Here is a 23,226-nt window from a genome sequence, read left to right as displayed (position 1 = left end):
GATCGGGATGTACAGTCAACCAATTAGATTTTTACCTTTACTTGGGCCCAGCGCGGATTGGGAGCTTCATACACCATTGAATTGCCTGGCAGGTTTGTGCAGGTTTCTTCACGATGTTTTCCTTCACCGTAAAATTCATGACAAACTTGGAATGTATTTTCGCACATAACTTTCGATAAAACTCAAGACGTGCGAGCCCGGAATTGAACCCACGATCCTCTGCTTTAGAGGCCATAGTAAATCCATATTTAATTTCGGCTTAATTTAATTTAACTATATTTAACTAACACTTAAAGTTGGGGTCGTAAAGAAACAATATTATATCATTGCGTTTATTTACAATAAAAGAAACTACATATTTTCTAATAATTTATTAGCTTACAACTTAAAAATGGTATCGTATTTGACCGATTTTGCTTAGATCTACAGTTTTATATTTCGTTACCCATTGACAACTTTTTTTATATAAAAACACTTTAAAAATATGTACTACACGCACTGATACAGATATAATAACGTCGCAGTACATATTTTCGTGTTATACGCGAATTTCCGTACTACTTAAAACTTGTAAAAACATGTTGATAATTTCACTAAATTTCACAATTATTTGTGGAAAATAAAGACGTGATATTTGCCGTAACCCCCTCCCCCTTACTGGAACGTACGGAACCCCCTCCACGCAAGTTTAACTCATGCGTCCGCTTTTTAATCTTGCAGAATATACTTAAGATATTAAGAATGTATACAAAAATGTTGTCAATAAGTTCACATTTTCCACCACAGGCTGTAGTGCCTAACGCGCGGACGCTATGTCGCATTCATCGTCTCTTTCTACCCTCACCCTATCCCGTTTGACAGAAAGAATCGGCGAAAACGATTGTCATTCCGAGCGCGTTAGACAAAATCACTATAGGTTCCAAATTACATTAGGAATTGTAAATTAAGTTTGACAAAGTAACAGCTGAGCTTGCCCGACAAGGATTTAACGAATACTCATGACATGAACTAGCTTTTTCCCGGAACTTCATCTGCGAAGAATTTGGAATCCTATCGCTATCAAGCCGGAACTAAATCATTTTTGAGACTCAAATTCCGATAAAGAATATTAATTTTTAAAGTTGTATTTTTATTTCACAAATTTATATATTTTCACAGCTGGCAACTAATTTAAGCAAGCTAGTCAAGTTTTTTTTTTCAATTAGAAACTGACATCTCTAAACGAGCCGTCACTATAACTAATGTAATTTAAAACGCATAGTACGTTCAAGGACTTTCATTCATGAGCCAACATAGAACCTTTTCAAAGGAAAACTCGTTACGGTTTTTCTCTTACTGTTTAATGGTTCCATGTTGGTTCATGAATTAAAGCCCGTACATTATGGTCTCTCCTTACCCTCATAGGGTGCCCTAGGGTGCCCTTAGGGTCCAACGGTTTATCGGTCGATCTCTCCGAACACCACGTCCAAGGTTCCGATTATGGCCACGATGTCAGCCAACATGGAGTTCTTGCCGACTTTCTCCAGAGCTGCCAAGTGCGCGAAGCCCGGCGCCTTGATCTTGCATCTGCGGACAAACGCCTTCGATTTATGCTTGCCTGGTACTTTTAGAAACAAAACAGTAGCCCTAATTAACACGCCTTACCCTGAATTGTCACTTAATGAGGGCTATCGTTTTTTGTCTCACTAGATGGCGCACTGTTGCGTGAGGTTTTTAAGTATGGCTTTCAAAGTCTGTTATTACGGGCGTGAAAACAAAGTTAGATTAAAATCATATTTAATACACCTTAAAACCGTACCATAAAAATATCGAGCATGCCACAGTGTTGCATAGTCCCCGTTTGTTCGAAAAAAAGGGAGGACAAAGGTTTCCGAAAGACAAAACTGTCTCAAAACACAGACATTCATTGCCCCGGAACGCATATTTGCTATAATTAATTTCAGATATTGCAAAATATTCACAAATTTATTCTAATTATAAATAAACCCGCGTAGCTCACCCAAAAACTATGAGATTTGACATTTCGGAGACCTCACGCTACACTAGCGCCTCTAGTGGCGAATTCACACGCGATAGCCCTCATTTAACTGTTCATTTGTGATTATAGTTTTAAAATCATTATTTGCATATTATTAATTAGTCTCAAATACTAGTATTATAATAATTATCTGTTATTTCAAAAAAAATATAAAATCTTTCGTTTGTGCAGCAGCCACGCTGTGCCGTAACTGGCCCTATAATAGGAAGTGTAAAATTCGAACTTCGTATATCGCCGTCCCGCTTATGCTTATATTATTTAATACGAGAGTGAGAGAGACGGTATGACATGAACTACGATTTTAGAATTTCATAGCCTCCATATCGACGTTGACCTTACCTGTATGGCTTGGAGCCCCCGTCGGAGATGAGGTAGACGCCGAACTCGCCCTTGGGCGCCTCGATGGCGGTGTAGGTGGCGCCCGGGGGCACCTGGTACCCCTGCGTGAACAGCTTGAAGTGGTGGATCAGCGCCTCCATCGAGGTCTGCAACAAAACAAGTCTCAGTCGACTCCGCACGGCGACAGTAGAGCCCTCTGTTGTCAAGTAGCTATTACTTGTAGTTCATGTATTCACCAAAAGATAGCACTACTAAACACACTTTTATTGAAGTGTCAACATAAATTTATTTTTAGCGAAAGTTCCTAACAGATAAATTACTAAACTCAAAAGACATTAATCCTAGTCAAAGGTCAAGACCTCCCCGGCATGCCTGATCAGTGCCGCGAGTGTTACCTTCATCTCCTCGCGGGAGGGCGGCGTCAGCTTGGCGTCGTCAGTCTTGACCTCTCCGGGCGGCATCTGGTTGAGGCACTGCTCGATGATGCGCAGCGACTGACGCATCTCCTCCACGCGGCACAGGTACCTGCCGCCGGCAGACAACAGTCAATCAGTATATTAATCAACACAGGTAAAGTAAATAGCTATATAAACAGAGGTATAAAGTATATAACCACTATAAGGCATGCAAGTAGCCAAATGAGGTGTTTTTAGATTAATCCTACAATATTAAAAATGTGAAAGTTTGTATGTGTGTATTTTTTGTTACTCCTTCATGCTAAAATATCGGACGGATTTTGATCAAAATTTCGCCACATTTCATAGATAAATATAGAAAACCTAGATAGACGTCTGGAATAACACAAAAGCTACTTTTTATCCCGACATTCCCACTGTGCACTGAACGGCACTGTGTCTGTGTGTGTCTCAGTCTCACCGGTCGTAGCAGTCCCCGTTGGTGCCGAGCGGCACTGTGTCTGTGTGTGTCTCAGTCTCACCGGTCGTAGCAGTCCCCGTTGGTGCCGAGCGGCACTGTGTCTGTGTGTGTCTCAGTCTCACCGGTCGTAGCAGTCCCCGTTGGTGCCGAGCGGCACTGTGTCTGTGTGTGTCTCAGTCTCACCGGTCGTAGCAGTCCCGTGTGGTGCCGAGCGGCACTGTGTCTGTGTGTGTCTCAGTCTCACCGGTCGTAGCAGTCCCCGTTGGTGCCGAGCGGCACTGTGTCTGTGTGTGTCTCAGTCTCACCGGTCGTAGCAGTCCCCGTTGGTGCCGAGCGGCACTGTGTCTGTGTGTGTCTCAGTCTCACCGGTCGTAGCAGTCCCCGTTGGTGCCGAGCGGCACTGTGTCTGTGTGTGTCTCAGTCTCACCGGTCGTAGCAGTCCCCGTTGGTGCCGAGCGGCACTGTGTCTGTGTGTGTCTCAGTCTCACCGGTCGTAGCAGTCCCCGTTGGTGCCGAGCGGCACTGTGTCTGTGTGTGTCTCAGTCTCACCGGTCGTAGCAGTCCCCGTTGGTGCCGAGCGGCACTGTGTCTGTGTGTGTCTCAGTCTCACCGGTCGTAGCAGTCCCCGTTGGTGCCGAGCGGCACTGTGTCTGTGTGTGTCTCAGTCTCACCGGTCGTAGCAGTCCCCGTTGGTGCCGAGCGGCACTGTGTCTGTGTGTGTCTCAGTCTCACCGGTCGTAGCAGTCCCTTGTGGTGCCGAGCGGCACTGTGTCTGTGTGTGTCTCAGTCTCACCGGTCGTAGCAGTCCCCGTTGGTGCCGAGCGGCACTGTGTCTGTGTGTGTCTCAGTCTCACCGGTCGTAGCAGTCCCCGTTGGTGCCGAGCGGCACTGTGTCTGTGTGTGTCTCAGTCTCACCGGTCGTAGCAGTCCCCGTTGGTGCCGAGCGGCACTGTGTCTGTGTGTGTCTCAGTCTCACCGGTCGTAGCAGTCCCCGTTGGTGCCGAGCGGCACTGTGTCTGTGTGTGTCTCAGTCTCACCGGTCGTAGCAGTCCCCGTTGGTGCCGAGCGGCACTGTGTCTGTGTGTGTCTCAGTCTCACCGGTCGTAGCAGTCCCCGTTGGTGCCGAGCGGCACTGTGTCTGTGTGTGTCTCAGTCTCACCGGTCGTAGCAGTCCCTTGTGGTGCCGAGCGGCACTGTGTCTGTGTGTGTCTCAGTCTCACCGGTCGTAGCAGTCCCCGTTGGTGCCGAGCGGCACTGTGTCTGTGTGTGTCTCAGTCTCACCGGTCGTAGCAGTCCCCGTTGGTGCCGAGCGGCACTGTGTCTGTGTGTGTCTCAGTCTCACCGGTCGTAGCAGTCCCCGTTGGTGCCGAGCGGCACTGTGTCTGTGTGTGTCTCAGTCTCACCGGTCGTAGCAGTCCCCGTTGGTGCCGAGCGGCACTGTGTCTGTGTGTGTCTCAGTCTCACCGGTCGTAGCAGTCCCCGTTGGTGCCGAGCGGCACTGTGTCTGTGTGTGTCTCAGTCTCACCGGTCGTAGCAGTCCCCGTTGGTGCCGAGCGGCACTGTGTCTGTGTGTGTCTCAGTCTCACCGGTCGTAGCAGTCCCCGTTGGTGCCGAGCGGCACTGTGTCTGTGTGTGTCTCAGTCTCACCGGTCGTAGCAGTCCCCGTTGGTGCCGAGCGGCACTGTGTCTGTGTGTGTCTCAGTCTCACCGGTCGTAGCAGTCCCCGTTGGTGCCGAGCGGCACTGTGTCTGTGTGTGTCTCAGTCTCACCGGTCGTAGCAGTCCCCGTTGGTGCCGAGCGGCACTGTGTCTGTGTGTGTCTCAGTCTCACCGGTCGTAGCAGTCCCCGTTGGTGCCGAGCGGCACTGTGTCTGTGTGTGTCTCAGTCTCACCGGTCGTAGCAGTCCCCGTTGGTGCCGAGCGGCACTGTGTCTGTGTGTGTCTCAGTCTCACCGGTCGTAGCAGTCCCCGTTGGTGCCGAGCGGCACGTCGAAGTCCACCAGGTGGTACGCGTCGTAGGGCTGCGCCTTGCGGAGGTCCCACTTGATGCCCGACCCGCGCAGCATCACGCCGCTGCAACAAAACAGCGCCATCTCTCGTCACAGGAACTAATTATATGCTCAACGGGCGCGTGTTACGTCGTATAGACAAGCTCTTTCGATAGATGGCGCTTGGCGACAAAATATTTGCAAAAATAGTAACTGTCAACAATACGCATTGAGAAACTTGTAACGTACACAAAACCGGCGACGTTTCTATCCACATGAGCTGTAGGCGAAGACTGGTATTTAGATTAGTTTTTGGAGTCTTCTTGTATTTTTTATTTCAACTCCAAATTTTGTTACTTTAATGTCATCCCGTAAAATCCACATCGAAAATACAAACCGAAACAAAAATGCACAGAAAAACCAGAAAAAGAGAGACCAGCGCTGGGAATCAAACCCAGGAATGTTGAGGACCTGGGTTCGATTCCCAGCGCTGGTCTCTTTTTCTGGTTTTTCTGTGCATCTATGTTTCAGTTTGTATTTTTTTTGACTGGTAATTAGGTCAAGGGTAAAATGGGTTTTATGCTTTTCACTTCAATAGAGCATATTGGCAAAGCTCTGAGCAGGGGGCAACATTAACGCAAACCTCGATGACAACACAACCTAGAATTTCACTAATATTCTCATCAAAATAAGCGTAATAATCGGATTAATGATGACATTAATTATGATTAAAGTTTCGAAATTAATAGGACAATTTCGCCAGTGTCAAAGTAAACTCTCTTTGAGAGGGACGTTGTACGGTGGTGGTAGTTTTTGCAACTTGATAGTAAAATTCCAGAAACCACGCGGAGACAACTTGCGCATTAAAAAATGCCAGACACGAGAGCAATATAGAATTTTGTGATCACTCTTCACTGTTAAGGTTAATCGCCGCATAAAACACTATCAAAATTATACTTCAACTAGCCAAAGAAACAGAAATAGCAAAATTAGATATTGTCTATATCCGCCATGTTCGAATGCTACAAATCGAATCAAAGTTACGACACTTTCACTATCTAGTCTGTGATATTGACAGCTGACCGCACGATGCTAGAATGAATGTTTTGTAATTAATAGTCACCCGCCTTACCTGAACCCGTAATTAAGCGCGTCCTGAGCGGTCACGATCCCGATATCCTTGGTGCGCTGCACCCATATCCTGTTGGTTGTCAGCACGTCTTCCACTTCGTCGAGCCGCTCGGCGAATTTGCTCGAGAACTCGTAGATATCATCCATCAAACCCAGAGGCATGTCCTGGAGAAAGCATAAGTATGAACTGAATTCACCGCCAAGCGGCGGCATGGTGGAACGATTTGTTCGACCTATCAAAGTCTGAAAAAGGTTTAAGTACTGCTGCTGTTATGCTAGCCTGGTACTTACAGAATGGGAAGAATGTACCGTCTGGCTTTGAATGGTGGTAAAGAAGGTCTTGGTGTAATTATGGTTGCACCAAGGCGCTTTATTATATTTATCATCATCATCTCAGCCGTAGGACGTCCACTGGACCTCCCTCATCGACCTCCAATTGCTTCGGTTGGCAGCGGCTTGCATCCACCGTGAACCCGCATGCTTAACCAGGTCATCCATCCATCCGTCCATCTCGTCGGTGGACGTCCTACGCTGCACTTGCCGATCCGTGGTCACTCGAGAACCTTTCGGTCCCAGCGACCATCTGTTCTCCGTGCTATATGGCCTGCCCATTATGTTGCCACGTCAACGTGCCAATTCGCTTGGCTATATTGGTGACCCTTGTTCTTCTACGTATCTCCTCATTTCTGATTCGATCCCGTAGAGAAACCCCAAGCAGAGCTCTCTCCATAGCTCGCTGAGGAACTCCGAGCTTTCGTAAGATACATTTCAAAAATATGTTAATTTTGAAAATTTTAATTTAATTTAATTTTTGAAAATTTATTGCGTCTGAATTAAGGTTTTAGGTTGCAATTGCATATGCTTAAACTCAAGTTTCACTTAACCCTAATTTTACAGGTGTAGTACAGTACACACGCAGTTAAAAAATAATAAAGATGAAAATTTTAAAATTACACTCAATGTTTCGATAAGTAATGTTTTTTTTTTTAATTACTTGTCTATAATATTATCTTATTTTGTTCACCCGCGACCGCTACGTTTATGCAAGAAATGTGTGTTCATGCAGTTCCTCCACCTCACTGTAAGAACACGCACAAATGAAGTAACTACGTAGCTGGCGGATGCGGGTTCGATCCCGTGATGGGCAAATATTTGTATGATGAATACAAACGATTGTAAGTACTTGAGTCTTGGATTTTTTAATGTATTTAAGTATATATTTATCTACATATGTATGTCTATTCGTTGTCTAGCACCCATAGTACAAGCTTTGCTTAGTTTGGGGCTAGGTCGATTCGGGTGAAGGAATTTGTCCCAAGATATTATTATTATTACAAATCACACAAACCTATCTATCACCACCACACCACACTGACGCGTTTCGAACTCAGCCAAGCTCATCTTCAGAGCAACAAACCAAAAAAAAAAGAATACTTACGAGGTAAACTCCCCCCGGGCGTATATAGGCCGCGTGCATGCGCGCGCCGCTCACTCTCTCATAGAACTCCATCATCTTCTCTCTCTCTTCAAACAGCCAGAAGAAGGGAGTGAGAGCACCGACGTCGAGGGCGTGCGTACCCACTGCCATTATGTGGTTCAGTATGCGGGTGATTTCGGCGAAGAGAGCTGAAAATAATGTTAAAAGGGTCAATCAATTTTCTAAGGCCGCCTTACTCATGTTCGTTACTAGCTTGCTAATTATTTATTTATTTATTTATTTATTCAATACAAAGTCAGGCTTACAGTTGCACCAAACGCCTAGCTCGTGAATATTAATACTTGCTAAAAAATAACATTATTTTAGATAAAATGCTCCCCAACCATCGCAACACGTCAGCATCCTGGATTTCAGTCAAAAATTCATTTAGCAGCGCAATTGCCCTGGCCGTTTAACAGTTCTTAGCTGTACGAGTCTCAGCCCCGCCAACCTGCGAATAAGTGCGTACATACTGTTGCGGGACGAATAGAGTCATTTGCCGCAGTACCAGAGGATTATTGACTCTATTTTGCAACAAAGAACAGTAAGTACGAGCAAATGCAACTTTCGCCTATGCTTAGGTATCCAACCCAACCATGCTGAACAAACAGCGACGAAACAAAAACGGATAATAACCATATAGCCTCTTATACAGGTGCCGAGCAAACTTTCGCTGGACTCTCTCTATGAGCAAATTGTATTTTGATTCCATAGGATCCCAAACAATGGAATTGTATTCCAGCTTACTACGTACAAAAGCATTATACAGGACAATAGAGACAGTGACACTTGAACTGCGAGCCTGCACGCATATGAATCCTAGCTCTACTGGCACTTCTTGCATGCGTTATGATATATGCTGATGATAGTCCAATTTTTCATCCACAATCAAGCCTAGGCCTAATAAACTTATATGAAATTAAGATATTAAAATACTGAAATTAATTATGGCAATTATGCGTTACGGGGCAATTAATGTCTGTGTTTGGAGACAGCTTTGTCTTTTGGCAACTTTTGTCCTCCCTTTTTTCCGAACAAAACGGGACTACGCAACACTGTGGTTGCTCGATATTTTTATGGTACGGTTTTAAGGTGTATTAAATATGATTTTAATCTAAACTTTCGTTTTCACGCCCGTAATAACAGACTTTGAAAGCCACACTTAAAACCTCACGCAACAGTGGCGCCATCTAGAAAGACAAAAAACGATAGCCCTCATTGACCTAGTCTCAAACTAAGAAAAGCTTGTACTATGGATACTAGGCAACGGATAAACATACTTATAGATACATATAGATAAATACATACTTAAATACGTATTAAACATCCAAGACCCGAAAACAAACATTCGTGTTATTCACACAAATATCTGCCCCGGCCGGGAATCGAACCCGGGACTTCAAGCTTCGTAGTCAGGTCTAACCACTTGGCCATCCGGTCGTCAAAATCACTAGCAAGTTAGTAAATCTGATAATACTGTTACAATAAGAAAGAAGACATGCATACATCACACCATCTTATTAAACAAGATGGCACCCAAAAATAGGTTAGCTCATGATAAATAGTCGTTAGATATGCGAACATATCCATAACCAACTATCCTCTGTAACGAGACAAAGTATTAAATCGTTAAGTACGGATCTACGCCGGCCAAACGTTAGCTTGTTTATTTCAAGTACAGCGCCATCTATCGGCGGATAGCGTTACTAGCGTAAGCTTTATGACAGATAAATTCATCAACACATCGCACGTTTGTTGTCGTTTATTCACATTTCCAAAATAAACTTTGTACTCAACAAAATCTGGTTGACTTATAACCTAACCAACCAAAAGTTGGAAAACCCCCAACTTTGTCACTTCAAAGTTCAATATCTCAAAAACGGCTAAACCGATTTCGAAGAAACATGTCTAAGAACCATCGCTAGAAAACCTGCTTACAAGTAATTATAAAAAACACATTCAAAGACTTTTCTTGTGAAGAACTAAAAATATTAACTACAGTCCACGCTCCCAACACCTGGTGTTGCAGATGTTTATGGGAGGTGGTGATCTCTTACCATCAGGGGACCCACTTGCTCGTTTGCCATCCAGTCAAATAAATAAAAAAAACGCGCTTTTCAGAACTAATCAATACAATAATAGGGCCCATATTAGGGAGACCTCTGCGCATCTCTCTGGGATGTCTATATTGAGCAGTTTCTCTACGGCCAGCGAGTAGCACTGCTCGTCGCATCATGGCCAGTAGTTATACACCGTGTATAACGGCAGCAGCGCACTGTACCGTATACTCACTGCGGATGTACTTGGCGCGCAGCGGGATGTCTATATTGAGCAGTTTCTCTACGGCCAGCGGGTAGCACTGCTCGTCGCATCATGGCCAGTAGTTATACACCGTGTATAACGGCAGCAGCGCACTGTACCGTATACTCACTGCGGATGTACTTGGCGCGCAGCGGGATGTCTATATTGAGCAGTTTCTCTACGGCCAGCGAGTAGCACTGCTCGTCGCATCATGGCCAGTAGTTATACACCGTGTATAACGGCAGCAGCGCACTGTACCGTATACTCACTGCGGATGTACTTGGCGCGCAGCGGGATGTCTATATTGAGCAGTTTCTCTACGGCCAGCGAGTAGCACTGCTCGTCGCATCATGGCCAGTAGTTATACACCGTGTATAACGGCAGCAGCGCACTGTACCGTATACTCACTGCGGATGTACTTGGCGCGCAGCGGGATGTCTATATTGAGCAGTTTCTCTACGGCCAGCGAGTAGCACTGCTCGTCGCATCATGGCCAGTAGTTATACACCGTGTATAACGGCAGCACCGCACTGTACCGTATACTCACTGCGGATGTACTTGGCGCGCAGCGGGATGTCTATATTGAGCAGTTTCTCTACGGCCAGCGAGTAGCACTGCTCGTCGCATCATGGCCAGTAGTTATACACCGTGTATAACGGCAGCAGCGCACTGTACCGTATACTCACTGCGGATGTACTTGGCGCGCAGCGGGATGTCTATATTGAGCAGTTTCTCTACGGCCAGCGAGTAGCACTGCTCGTCGCATCATGGCCAGTAGTTATACACCGTGTATAACGGCAGCAGCGCACTGTACCGTATACTCACTGCGGATGTACTTGGCGCGCAGCGGGATGTCTATATTGAGCAGTTTCTCTACGGCCAGCGAGTAGCACTGCTCGTCGCATCATGGCCAGTAGTTATACACCGTGTATAACGGCAGCAGCGCACTGTACCGTATACTCACTGCGGATGTACTTGGCGCGCAGCGGGATGTCTATATTGAGCAGTTTCTCTACGGCCAGCGAGTAGCACTGCTCGTCGCATCATGGCCAGTAGTTATACACCGTGTATAACGGCAGCAGCGCACTGTACCGTATACTCACTGCGGATGTACTTGGCGCGCAGCGGGATGTCTATATTGAGCAGTTTCTCTACGGCCAGCGGGTAGCACTGCTCGTCGCATCATGGCCAGTAGTTATACACCGTGTATAACGGCAGCAGCGCACTGTACCGTATACTCACTGCGGATGTACTTGGCGCGCAGCGGGATGTCTATATTGAGCAGTTTCTCTACGGCCAGCGAGTAGCACTGCTCGTCGCATCATGGCCAGTAGTTATACACCGTGTATAACGGCAGCAGCGCACTGTACCGTATACTCACTGCGGATGTACTTGGCGCGCAGCGGGATGTCTATATTGAGCAGTTTCTCTACGGCCAGCGAGTAGCACTGCTCGTCGCATCATGGCCAGTAGTTATACACCGTGTATAACGGCAGCAGCGCACTGTACCGTATACTCACTGCGGATGTACTTGGCGCGCAGCGGGATGTCTATATTGAGCAGTTTCTCTACGGCCAGCGAGTAGCACTGCTCGTCGCATCATGGCCAGTAGTTATACACCGTGTATAACGGCAGCAGCGCACTGTACCGTATACTCACTGCGGATGTACTTGGCGCGCAGCGGGATGTCTATATTGAGCAGTTTCTCTACGGCCAGCGAGTAGCACTGCTCGTCGCATCATGGCCAGTAGTTATACACCGTGTATAACGGCAGCAGCGCACTGTACCGTATACTCACTGCGGATGTACTTGGCGCGCAGCGGGATGTCTATATTGAGCAGTTTCTCTACGGCCAGCGAGTAGCACTGCTCGTCGCATCATGGCCAGTAGTTATACACCGTGTATAACGGCAGCAGCGCACTGTACCGTATACTCACTGCGGATGTACTTGGCGCGCAGCGGGATGTCTATATTGAGCAGTTTCTCTACGGCCAGCGAGTAGCACTGCTCGTCGCATCATGGCCAGTAGTTATACACCGTGTATAACGGCAGCAGCGCACTGTACCGTATACTCACTGCGGATGTACTTGGCGCGCAGCGGGATGTCTATATTGAGCAGTTTCTCTACGGCCAGCGAGTAGCACTGCTCGTCGCATCATGGCCAGTAGTTATACACCGTGTATAACGGCAGCACGCACTGTACCGTATACTCACTGCGGATGTACTTGGCGCGCAGCGGGATGTCTATATTGAGCAGTTTCTCTACGGCCAGCGGGTAGCACTGCTCGTCGCATCATGGCCAGTAGTTATACACCGTGTATAACGGCAGCAGCGCACTGTACCGTATACTCACTGCGGATGTACTTGGCGCGCAGCGGGATGTCTATATTGAGCAGTTTCTCTACGGCCAGCGAGTAGCACTGCTCGTCGCATCATGGCCAGTAGTTATACACCGTGTATAACGGCAGCAGCGCACTGTACCGTATACTCACTGCGGATGTACTTGGCGCGCAGCGGGATGTCTATATTGAGCAGTTTCTCTACGGCCAGCGAGTAGCACTGCTCGTTGCACATCATGGACACGTAGTCCAGACGGTCGAAGTAGGGCAGCGCCTGTGTGTACGTCTTGTACTCGATCAGCTTCTCCGTGCCGCGGTGCAGCAGCCCGATGTGCGGGTCGGCCGCACGCACCGTCTGCAACAACACAACATACCAGTAGGGCTTCGCTTGGCACAAGGGTACACAAACTCTTAAGGGTATATTACTCAGTCCCGCAACTCAAGAAACAGACAACTATTGAATAATAGTAGATTGTACTACAAGAGCATAAAAAGAGCAATTTTACCCGAGGCATTCATATAACCACGGCGGATAAACACGGTGAGGGGAAAATGGGTTTAATGCTCGAGTTTGACACTCAGCTTTTCACTTTGTTTGAGAGAAAATTAAATAGCAACAGTGGAAACAATTGTTCACTTTACTAAGGTACTTTTTATTTTTCATGCATTGCTATATAATTATAAAATTTTTAGTTGCATTGATTTATTTTAATTGAATTGGTTGATTTGAGCCAAATGTAAGCATAGTTTTTATAAGGGCCTACCTACATTGTTTTAAGTACCTACTAAGCAGATAATATTTTAATAGGGCAAGCGACTGGACAGAACTCAGACGACAACAATTTTTATTTTTTGCGACTTCAAGAATGTGGTAGAAATGTAGTAGCAGGGGGTCCACCGAAACAGTAAAAATTTTTAAAGTGGTCCACGAGAAAATAAGTTTGGGAACTACTGTCTTAGACGAAGATTCTACTTTATGCACTAGAGCGTAAATAGAAATTTTATAACGCCCAGATCCAGCATAAATACCAACTTTACGAGAAATGAAAATATCTTTTATTAATATTATTATGAAATAACTTTTAGTGGATTTGTACCCCGTAAAATCATACTTTTAATAAGTAACTCAGGAGATAATAAGCTTCACTAAAAATGTAATTAACTCATGAACATGTCACCTCACGCGTTCTATTCTGTGACTTAAATTATTTAAATGAGTGAGACAGTAGACTAACCTCTCCGTCTAGCTCCAACACGAGTCGCAGCACGCCGTGCGCCGCGGGGTGCTGAGGCCCAAAATTGAGCACCATGTTGCGCACCTGCTTCTCAGAGGGTGTCACAATGCCTGCAATCCACAAAGAATTTTATCACCTATGTCAAATGCGAATCTAATACCTTTAAACAAGCAATTCTTGTACATATATAAATTATAAGTAAAATTTACTGATTCCAAACATGTATATAATTAAATATCTTAAAAAAATGTCTCTTAGTCAATTACTAGCATCGATATAATGAGAGTAAGACGGATGGTACAACACAAACTTCAATTTTCGAATTTCATAGTAGCCCCGCAGGAGCACCAAGTGCCACAAAAAGGCATAAATTACGAAACTAAGGAATACAACGGATCGCATTCAATTTCGTCTAAACCTGGTGCCGGATATCCTGAACTCAGCTGTCAATATTTGTGTATATATTTCAGGGATCTCACAATCAGAAATGACTCCAACGGGGACGACAAATAGATCTAGCTTTGTCTTATCTCTGGGAAAACGCTTATTATCGAGTTTTAGCCCAAGCAAAGCTCGGTCACCCAGGTACTTATTCCGTAACCTAGTATATTAAACTGTGTGGTGGCACTACGTACCCGAGTAGGGCGGGTGTTTGATGAGCGAGGTCACCTCGTCGGGATACATGACAGCTCCTTCAAACTGTTTCACATATTCTTGGTCCGGGAACCAGCGGTGCGCCGCGCGGTTTTGGCTAGAACACAAACATCATATTCTCATTAGTCTGTCTGTCTGCCCACTGGTGATTGAGGCGGTTGCAGCTATAGTTTGCCGTATGAAGCCGACTACCATGTATAGACATCTGCATATGCCACAGTGGAGCGTGCAAAAATATCACATTCACATCCTACCGCCCTAGAAACGGACGCTTTGTTCTGTCAGATATTGATGCTGGTGACTGTATTTTAAACTGTTATCAATCCATGAACTCTGTAGAGATAGTTTAGTTTAAGCTCAACGTACGAAATCCACTACATACGTAAATCGATAATTAGCTAATGAATGTCATACATGTACCTAACTGACTAAAAAACACGTGTACTAAATGAAGTGAAAACGAAAATAAACCAGCAGATTTCTTTAATCAAACAACAATATAATTGCGTGTAAAAATACTGGTTTTGATAACCTAAAGTTACATAATTTTTTGACACGAAAATAGAGGAAACTATGACAACAAATGGTATAGTTTTGTGATTGATACTTACTTAACATTAATAACCGCAGGTATGTTCTTAAATAGGGCCTTAGATGGCCCTATATTTGCCGATTTTCGCAACAAAACATTCATAACTTGGGCCATTTTCGCTACGGCTGGCTTTGCCTGACACTGACACCAACCAAACCACTGACAGTGACAGACAAGACAAGACACATTTGTCTTTTTTTTCTTTTAAGGACATGGCAGAGGTGTAAGAACATACAGCCAAAGATTGATTAAAAACCAGCAAAAAAAATTTAAATAAGCCGAAAAGTCAAATCGGGGAACCAAAACCTATGGGAAACTAACAGGTTGGCCTTGAAACTTTAGATTTGATATGAAGTTAGCTCTTACAATAAGAAAATTCTGAAATCTTGTGTCTTTCAGTCACTAACCATCTAAAATGGCCCCGCACTGCGTACATTTTATTTAGAAGAGGGGCTCTGCTAACTCGATACTCATAGATACCTACTAATTTGTAATTTTGCTTACAAAAAAAAACTAGAGTGCCACTCCTACCTAGCTAATAGCTTCCAAAGAATACAAACCCTTTCTGTCTCACTCTCCCAAAACTATAGAAACCCTCTATGGCAGACTATTACAGCCTAATTAATTTTCCAACCAACTGTAGAGCAACGAAATTCGAAGTTCGTATCGTACCGTCCCTCTCGCTCTCGTATGAAATAATGTTAGCGATAGCGGGACGGTACGATACGAAATACGAACTTCGATTTTCGTAGTAGCTCTACTGTCCTTCTCAGCCTCATTTATAAAAAACAACCTAAATGCCTAAATGCTGACTGTTTTTTCAACAGAGAGATAGGAGAAAACTGGTCTGATTACCTAACCATATTTACTGATGCTTCAAAATTATCAGGAGGGCCGGTAGGTGCCGCTGTGTGGATCCCAAAATCCTACTAATTCCTAAATGTGAAAGTTTGTAAAGATGTTTGGAGGTTTGGATGTTTAGATGTTTGTTACTGAATCACGCTATAACGGCTGAACAGATTTACATGAATCTTGGCGTGCATACTGATAGACAAAGATCTGCAATGTCTGCATGAGACATGTGATACTTGATTTTAAGTTTAAACAAGAATAGAGGGCGCTTTTCCAACGACCATTTCGTGCTAAAGATAACTTCTGCATCACAATACAATACAATTACTCTTTATTGTACACCGGAAATAGTGAGCGATACAGAAAACAGGTACAGAGAGAAAATTACAAGGTAAGCAATAGGCGCCGCGGCCTTATCGCTTCAGAGCGATCTCTTCCAGGCAACCTTTTAACAGAAAGAAGGAAGGACTAGTTTACCCCAGGTGGTGCATCAACAGTGGATCAGAATATTAAAACGCAACAAAAATACATCACACATATATGTATAGTACATTACCCGGCGGATGGATTTGTGTCTGTACTCCTGTCCAGTGGTGGTGTAGGGGTACAGCACGCAGCACGGATTGCCGAGGACCTGGGTTCGATTCCCAGCGTTGGTCTCTTTTCTGGTTTTTCTGTGCATCCATGTTTCAGGTTGTATTTTCATTATGGATGTGACGGGCCGACCGTAAAAGTAGGAAAATTTGGAGTTGAAATAAAAAATACAAAAGACTCCAAAAACCAATCTTAATTGACTGAGATTTTATTCCTATCCCGTGGGAACTTCGGGACAAGAAGTAGGCTCTGCGTATGTGTTATTCCAGAAGTCCAGCTATTTTTACACTCAATTTCATCTAACTAAATCCGTCCGTATTTTTAGCGTGAAGGAACATACACACACATACTCACAAACTTTTACATTTATAATATTATAGGATTTCAATGGATAAATCGGGATTTTCGCAAAAAAGTTCATTTTTTTCAATTTTTGGAAAAAAATATGGTTATTCCTACTCAGAATCGAGAGCACAATCGATTCGGATGGTTTAAAAAAATGTCCCAATCAAAAATGACAGTTTTGTAACCTTTTTAGAGTTCCGTAGTCAACTAGGAACCCTTATAGTTTCGCCATATTTGTCCGTCTGTCTGTCCGCGGGTAAAAGCTCAGAGACCGGTCCGTTAGTACTAGAAAGCTGTAATTTGACATGAATATACATATCACGCCGACAAAGTGATACAATAAAAAAAGTAAAAATATTTTTTTTAGGTTACCTCCCATAGATGGAAAGTGGTGGTGATTTTTTTTCTCGACTAACCCTATATTGTGGGGTATCGTTAGATAGGTATTTTAAACCCATTAGGGGGTTGCTAAGCCGATTTTTTGATTCAGTGATATGTTTGCGAAATATTCAACTTTACAGTGTACGTTTTCATTAAAATCGAGCGTCCCCCCTTCTAAAATCAAAACCGGTGGGTGGAGAAATTTGAAAAAAAATCAGGATGGTAGTAAGTATATCAAAACATTCAAGGAAAACTATAACGGCTAAGTTTGCTTGACAATTATTAGTAGTTTATGAGTAAATAGCAGCCTAAGGTATAAAATATACTTAAACTTGGAAGATTCCGTATAAAATACGAAATCCTTAGAAAAATACTTGAAAAATATTACTTCATTTTTCCGTAATGGCTACGGAACCCTATTTTGGCCGTGTCCGACACGCTCTTGGCCGATTTTTTTTATTTCATAGATTTTGAAAGAAAAGGAACACGTTTTATTGAAAACGCCCATATGCAAGATGTTGTCATGTGTCAAATATGTGAAATACAATAATTGAATGAGTTTGAAGAGTTTTATAATAAAGTACAACTTCATTTAGACGCCATAAGTTTATTCTCGCATATTTATAAATCAAAATAGCACTCAATAATGGCGCCCTCCTTCGATATACTATTAACTTCCGTCTAAAAAGCAGCTGGTCTAAGTACCAAGTCACAAAACAGGATAGGTTACAGAAGTCAATCTAAATACAAAGTGCGCTCGAGCAACGCACACATAGACACTGCTCACGGACAGGATATCTCGGACCGGTTGGGACCAGTGCGAGCGCGAGTGCCATCCGCTTGAGACACTGAACTATTTGTGCAATAGTGGAGAATGAGAATTTATTACAATCTAAAATATAATAAATTTCAAATGTAATTCCGCACATGAATTCGAAAACATCGTAAGGAAACCTGCACAAACCTGCGAAGCAATTCAATGTTGCGTGTGAAGTTCCCAATCCGCACTGGGCCCGCGTGGTAACTATGGCCCAAGCCCTCTTGTTCTGAGAGGAGGCCTGTGCCCAGCAGTGGGACGTATATAGGCTGGGATGATGAAAATATCATAATCCTGCATTTCCGCAATGTCGAAATCGTCGCAAGATATTTTTTGTGGCAAATTTGTAATATAACAATGACAAACATTAAAATATTTGAGTTATTATTAATTTATCACCAAGTGGTCTAAAGAACCAACAGGTCTCGGTAGCAAGCAGGTGCGGTCGCAGCCTGAAATTTTCGAATGGGTCACACAAATAATAATAATAATACAAATGGAATAATACTTTTTTTATTTCGTAAATTTCCTGTTTGAGTCGGAAATTTTAAAAAATATAGTTTACATTAGGTTAGAGTTGCCTCAAGGCGCTCTTCAGCCACGCGGCATAGGAGCTCCGCGCGGAGCTCCGTCGACTTTAAGTCAAAGATTTTAGACCACTTGCTACTCAGACGAATTGCTTCTTACATCAGTTGCTTCTTAGACCACTTGCTACTTAGACCAGTTGTTAATTTGCAACTTAGATCAGCTGCTTTTTAGTAGAGATGGTATAAGCCCCGCCCTTCTACGACTGAGTCATGGCAGATTTTTTTTTCTTTTGGCTTTTTGGTTCCGCGTGGAATTTCTTCAGATGGTAAGTCATTGACACCCTCTGCGCGAACGATCTGAAAAATAGTGGTATACATCTGTGTGTTATACGGGCATTTAAAAAAAGTGTACCTTTTCTTTACAAAAAAAATTTTTTTTTCATACAAATTTTACAAAAGGTATGCTAGCATAAAAGGTACCTACACTTTTTTATGAAAATGCCCATACTTCAAAATCGTGGTTTGACATCTGTCACTAATAAATAAAGTACACTGTCTATTTAATACTAGCGCCGCGCTCCGGCTGCGCACGGGCAAAGTTTTCAAAAAACGGTCTCAAGGAAACTTCACTTGTTTAGCTCCATTTTTTAACCTCCGGCGCAAAAAGAAGGGTGTTATAAGTTTGACCGCTATGTGTGTCTGTCTGTGGCACCGTAGCTCTTAATCGGGTGGACCGATATGAATGCGTTTTATTTTGTTTGAAAGCAAATTTACTAGCGATGGTTCTTAATGTTTTATCAAAATCGGTTCAGCCGTTTTTGAGATATTGAACTTTGAAGTGACTAAGTGGGGGTTTTCCAACTTTTAGTTGGTTAGGTTATCTTAAACTATGACCGCGGGAAGCCGTGACGCGTCTTTAAATTCGTAATATCTTTTGAACCGAATATCCAATTTGTAGAATTGATTGTTTATGAAATTCGGTCATTTATCGATCGATGCCAATCGATTCGTGTGGTAACATCTAATATTCCAGTACCCGGAGATAAAGATCGCACATCGGTCTTCGGAAAAAGACAATTGGCTGTTCACGACGATTTCCGAGCACTGGCGACCGTCCATCAATCATCGTATTTATTAAGTGACGTTTTATATCAAATAAATACTGCACCTTTATGGACTTAATTAGTTTACGTCAAATTAATGACATGTAAACTTCGGATATCTATAGAGAGCCGAAATTAGCCGAGTCTCTTTCCAAAGACCGATGTGCAATCATTATGGGTCTATATTAATTCGCATAACTGAATACGCATAATGTGGATTGGCATAACGATAAGTTGGCTTAAATTTAATAAGCATAACATTAATTTGCATAAGTATTAAACATTATGTTTATACATAAAATGATTATTGTATAAGTAAAGTACTATGTGAGAATATCTATTATTGGGCTATTATAAAAAAATACCTAACATCGAAGGCTAAGGCGGGAGCTACGCTTTAGCCTTCTGAACCTAACCTAACCGAGTCTGTTTTGCCCTATCCAAGGTTCACTCGCTTGATAAAATTATGCGAATTAAAAATTAAAATAAAAAATAAATATCATGGGACACTTGACACCAATTGACCTAGTTCCAAACTACGCAAAGCTTGTGTAAAGCTATGTATACTAGGCAACGGATAAACATATTTATATAGATAAATACATACTTAAATACATATTTAACATCCAAGACCCGAGAACAAACATACGTATTTATTATTCATACAAATATCTGCCCCGGCCGGGAATCGAACCCGGGACTTTAACCACTTGGACATCTGGTATTTTATAACAGTTAAAGTTATAGTTAATAATGTTATGCATATTTCAATTATGCGTATTCATTATTATGCTAAATAAGTGTTATGCTTCTTTATAATTATGCAAGTTCGCTGTTATGCACAATTATGTTATGCCAAATCTGTTATGCGAATTCATATTAGGACAATTAATGTTATGCTAAATAAGGGGCACCCAATCTTTATGGCCGGGTGCCATGGGCGTACGCAGGGGGGGCAGGGGAGGGCAGCTGCCCCCCCCGAAAATTGTATGTTCTACAACCACCTACCATTTTATGAAGCAGGATCCCTTGCGGGATGCTTTGCCCTACACACTACATATAGGTACCTTGTGTTTCATGTAGGTGTCTTTGTGTAGGTAATGTGTATGTCAAAACAAGCGCGGGCGATCTGACCCCACCCCCCAAGGCCAGAAGCTGGGTACGCCCCTGCCGGGTGCTGTACACTATTTTTTTATAGTCTGTTTTCATACTTGTGGCACAGATGGCAGGAGTAGGGTCTCTCCCCAGTGTGCAGCCGCCGGTGCAGCTGCAGCGTGACAGAACGCGCGAAGGTCTTGTCACAGTCCGGGCACCTGAGGGGTACACGTCGTCTGTATCATCAACGCCATCATTATTATCATTAGCACCAATCTATTTTATTACTAGCGTTTACCCGCGGCTTCGCACGCGCAAATCAAAGTCAAAGTCAAAATATCTTTATTCAATTTAGGCTAAGGCAAGCACTTATGAATGTCAAAAAAAAAACTACCACCGTTTCGGAAAAACCTCTGTTGAGAAGAATCCGGCAAGAGACTCAACGAGGTATATTTTTTTAAACAGATTTACCTAATCATTATATACCTACAGCAGTTGAATTGTAATTCCGGGATTTTATGAAATTCTCATGGGAATTCCCTAAAGTTACATCGTGGTTTTCATTGAATTTAAATTAAAACACCCATGCCAATTTCATGACTCTAAAGCTAAACCAGCGGTTGTTATTTTGAGATTTTATCCTATTCCATGGGAATATCAGGATAAAAAGTAGCTTATGTGTTATTCCAGATGTCCAACTATCTACATACCAAATCTCATGACTCTAAACCCAGATGTTATTAGTTCGAGATTTTATCCCTATCCCGTGGGAATATCGGAATAAAAAGTATCCTATGTTTTAATCCAGGTTAGAAACAATTTGCCAAATTTCATCCAAATCCGTCCAGGCGTTTCAGCGTGAATAAGTAATAAACATACTCACTCACTCACAAACTTTCACATTTATAATATTAGTAGGATTTATTGTAATGTATCGAACCAACTGAATAGTAGAACTTCATTGCAGAAAATATCATAGCAGTACATCCTCGACATCCATGGTCTTAACATACCCAGGCAGAGCTAATCTGTTACGCAGATGATACTGTAGTTTTGTTCCATGGCAGGACTTGGGAGGAAGCACTTGGCTTTGCCGAGAGTGGTTTGGCTGATGTCTTGTCGTGGCTTGACAACAATTTACTTACCCTAAATGTTGGGAAATCTAATTACCTTGCTTTCTCAAAGACAGCCGCTTCGTCAGGTTGTCATCTAAGAGACCTTACGATACATTCCAGTCACTGCAACTTGACTGTTGATGCGGGCTCCGCTTGCTCGTGTAGTAAAATAGTCAGAGCTGAGTCGGTTAGATATCTGGGATTGATTATTGATCATCACCTCTCATTTAGATACCATATAGCTGCTCTCTCTAACAAGGTTCGGAAGTGTATTTATATTATGAAGAAGATCCGCGATTGTGCCTCGGAGCAGGTGATTCGCATAGTTTACTACGCACTGTGCCAATCAACCTTGCAATACTGTATATTGGTCTGGGGTAGCGCTGCTAAAACGGTTCTACTACAATTAGAGAGGGCGCAGCGTGCGGTCATAAAGGTGATGCTGAAAAAACCATTTCGTTTTCCCACGGATACACTTTACCGGGACTCCAAGATATTGAGTGTAAGACGTCTTTATATTTTAAAAGCTGTACTACGAGCGCACACTGTGATTACTAAATTGCCGACTTACAATCAGTTACTGACAAAACGTGGATTTAGAGCTCCCTTACCAAGGACCAGATCCGCTTTCGCAAAGCGATTCCCTGCCTACATGCACTTACGCATTTATAACGCTGTATGTAGGGTGCACAGTATCCAACGCTGCACAACGGGCAAACTCATGTCGTTTTTGAGAAAGTGGCTTGCGTCTTTGTCATATATTGAGACGGAGGCCCTTCTTCGTGTCAGCCCCTAACCTCACTAACCGCACACTCTCTCACACACACACACACACACACACACACACACACACACACACACACACACACACACACACACACACACACACACACACACACAGTTTTTTTGTTCATTCCGCTTTAGTTTTGTTAAATTGTATTGGTGTTGTTTACCTTCATTTTACTTTAAGTTCCACTTCGCGTCTACTAGGTATTGCAGATATGTATGATAATCTTTTAAATAGCATAGTGCACTCCAAGGCCCCAAGATACAGGCTCTGCCTAGTTTGGGGTCTGCCAGATATTACTTTGTATGTTGCTGATGTGTATGATTTTTGGAAATAAATTATTATTATTATTATTATTATTATTAGTATCACATCGCTGCACAAGGAGTCATTATAACTCTTCATGTGATAAAGTTCTACGAAGAGTCAGGGAATAGAACAATAAATAAAAAAAAAACAAAAACTCAAAGAACTGCGTTAAAATAAAATAACCTAACCATAAAAATTCCATTTTTAATGCAAGCTTTCTTTGCTGACTGTACTTTTTGTTGACTGTACTTGCATGGTCACCCAAACTAAATAAATATCACGGGACAATGAGGGCTATCGTTTTTTGTCTCACTAGATGGCGCACTGTTGCG

At 43.3% G+C, this 23,226-nt stretch overlaps 2 protein-coding genes across 3 annotated transcripts in view; both read right to left on the bottom strand.

The window, feature by feature from the left end:
* Positions 1-316: 316 nt before the first annotated feature.
* On the bottom strand, positions 317-15,128 carry LOC141443971 (NADH-ubiquinone oxidoreductase 49 kDa subunit-like). Its single transcript, XM_074109416.1, has 10 exons — positions 14,989-15,128; positions 14,359-14,474; positions 13,724-13,833; positions 12,642-12,843; positions 7,810-7,997; positions 6,373-6,536; positions 5,206-5,325; positions 2,773-2,902; positions 2,378-2,523; positions 317-1,566 (listed from the first exon to the last, which is right to left on the bottom strand). The coding sequence occupies exons 1-10, from the start codon at positions 15,081-15,083 to the stop codon at positions 1,437-1,439; spliced, it is 1,401 nt and encodes a 466-aa protein (XP_073965517.1). The 5' UTR covers positions 15,084-15,128; the 3' UTR covers positions 317-1,436.
* A 2,604-nt stretch (positions 15,129-17,732) lies between these two features.
* The window catches only part of LOC141443969 (uncharacterized), a 30,666-nt gene continuing 25,172 nt past the window's right edge, over positions 17,733-23,226 (bottom strand). The window contains exons 11-12 of one of the 2 annotated variants that reach the window (XM_074109411.1): positions 20,800-20,901; positions 17,733-18,842 (exon numbers count right to left, since the gene is read on the bottom strand). In XM_074109411.1, coding sequence (XP_073965512.1) covers positions 18,743-18,842; positions 20,800-20,901 — 202 coding nt within the window. In that variant the 3' untranslated portion in view covers positions 17,733-18,742. Of the gene's footprint in view, positions 18,843-20,799; positions 20,902-23,226 lie in introns of those variants that run through there. The other variant, XM_074109412.1, reaches the window with a different exon arrangement.

Source organism: Choristoneura fumiferana, chromosome 28 (assembly GCF_025370935.1).
Source record: "Choristoneura fumiferana chromosome 28, NRCan_CFum_1, whole genome shotgun sequence".
Lineage (NCBI taxonomy): Eukaryota > Metazoa > Arthropoda > Insecta > Lepidoptera > Tortricidae > Choristoneura > Choristoneura fumiferana.
Note: the sequence above shows the minus strand (reverse complement) of the source record. Positions and strands in the feature narration are given on the sequence as shown.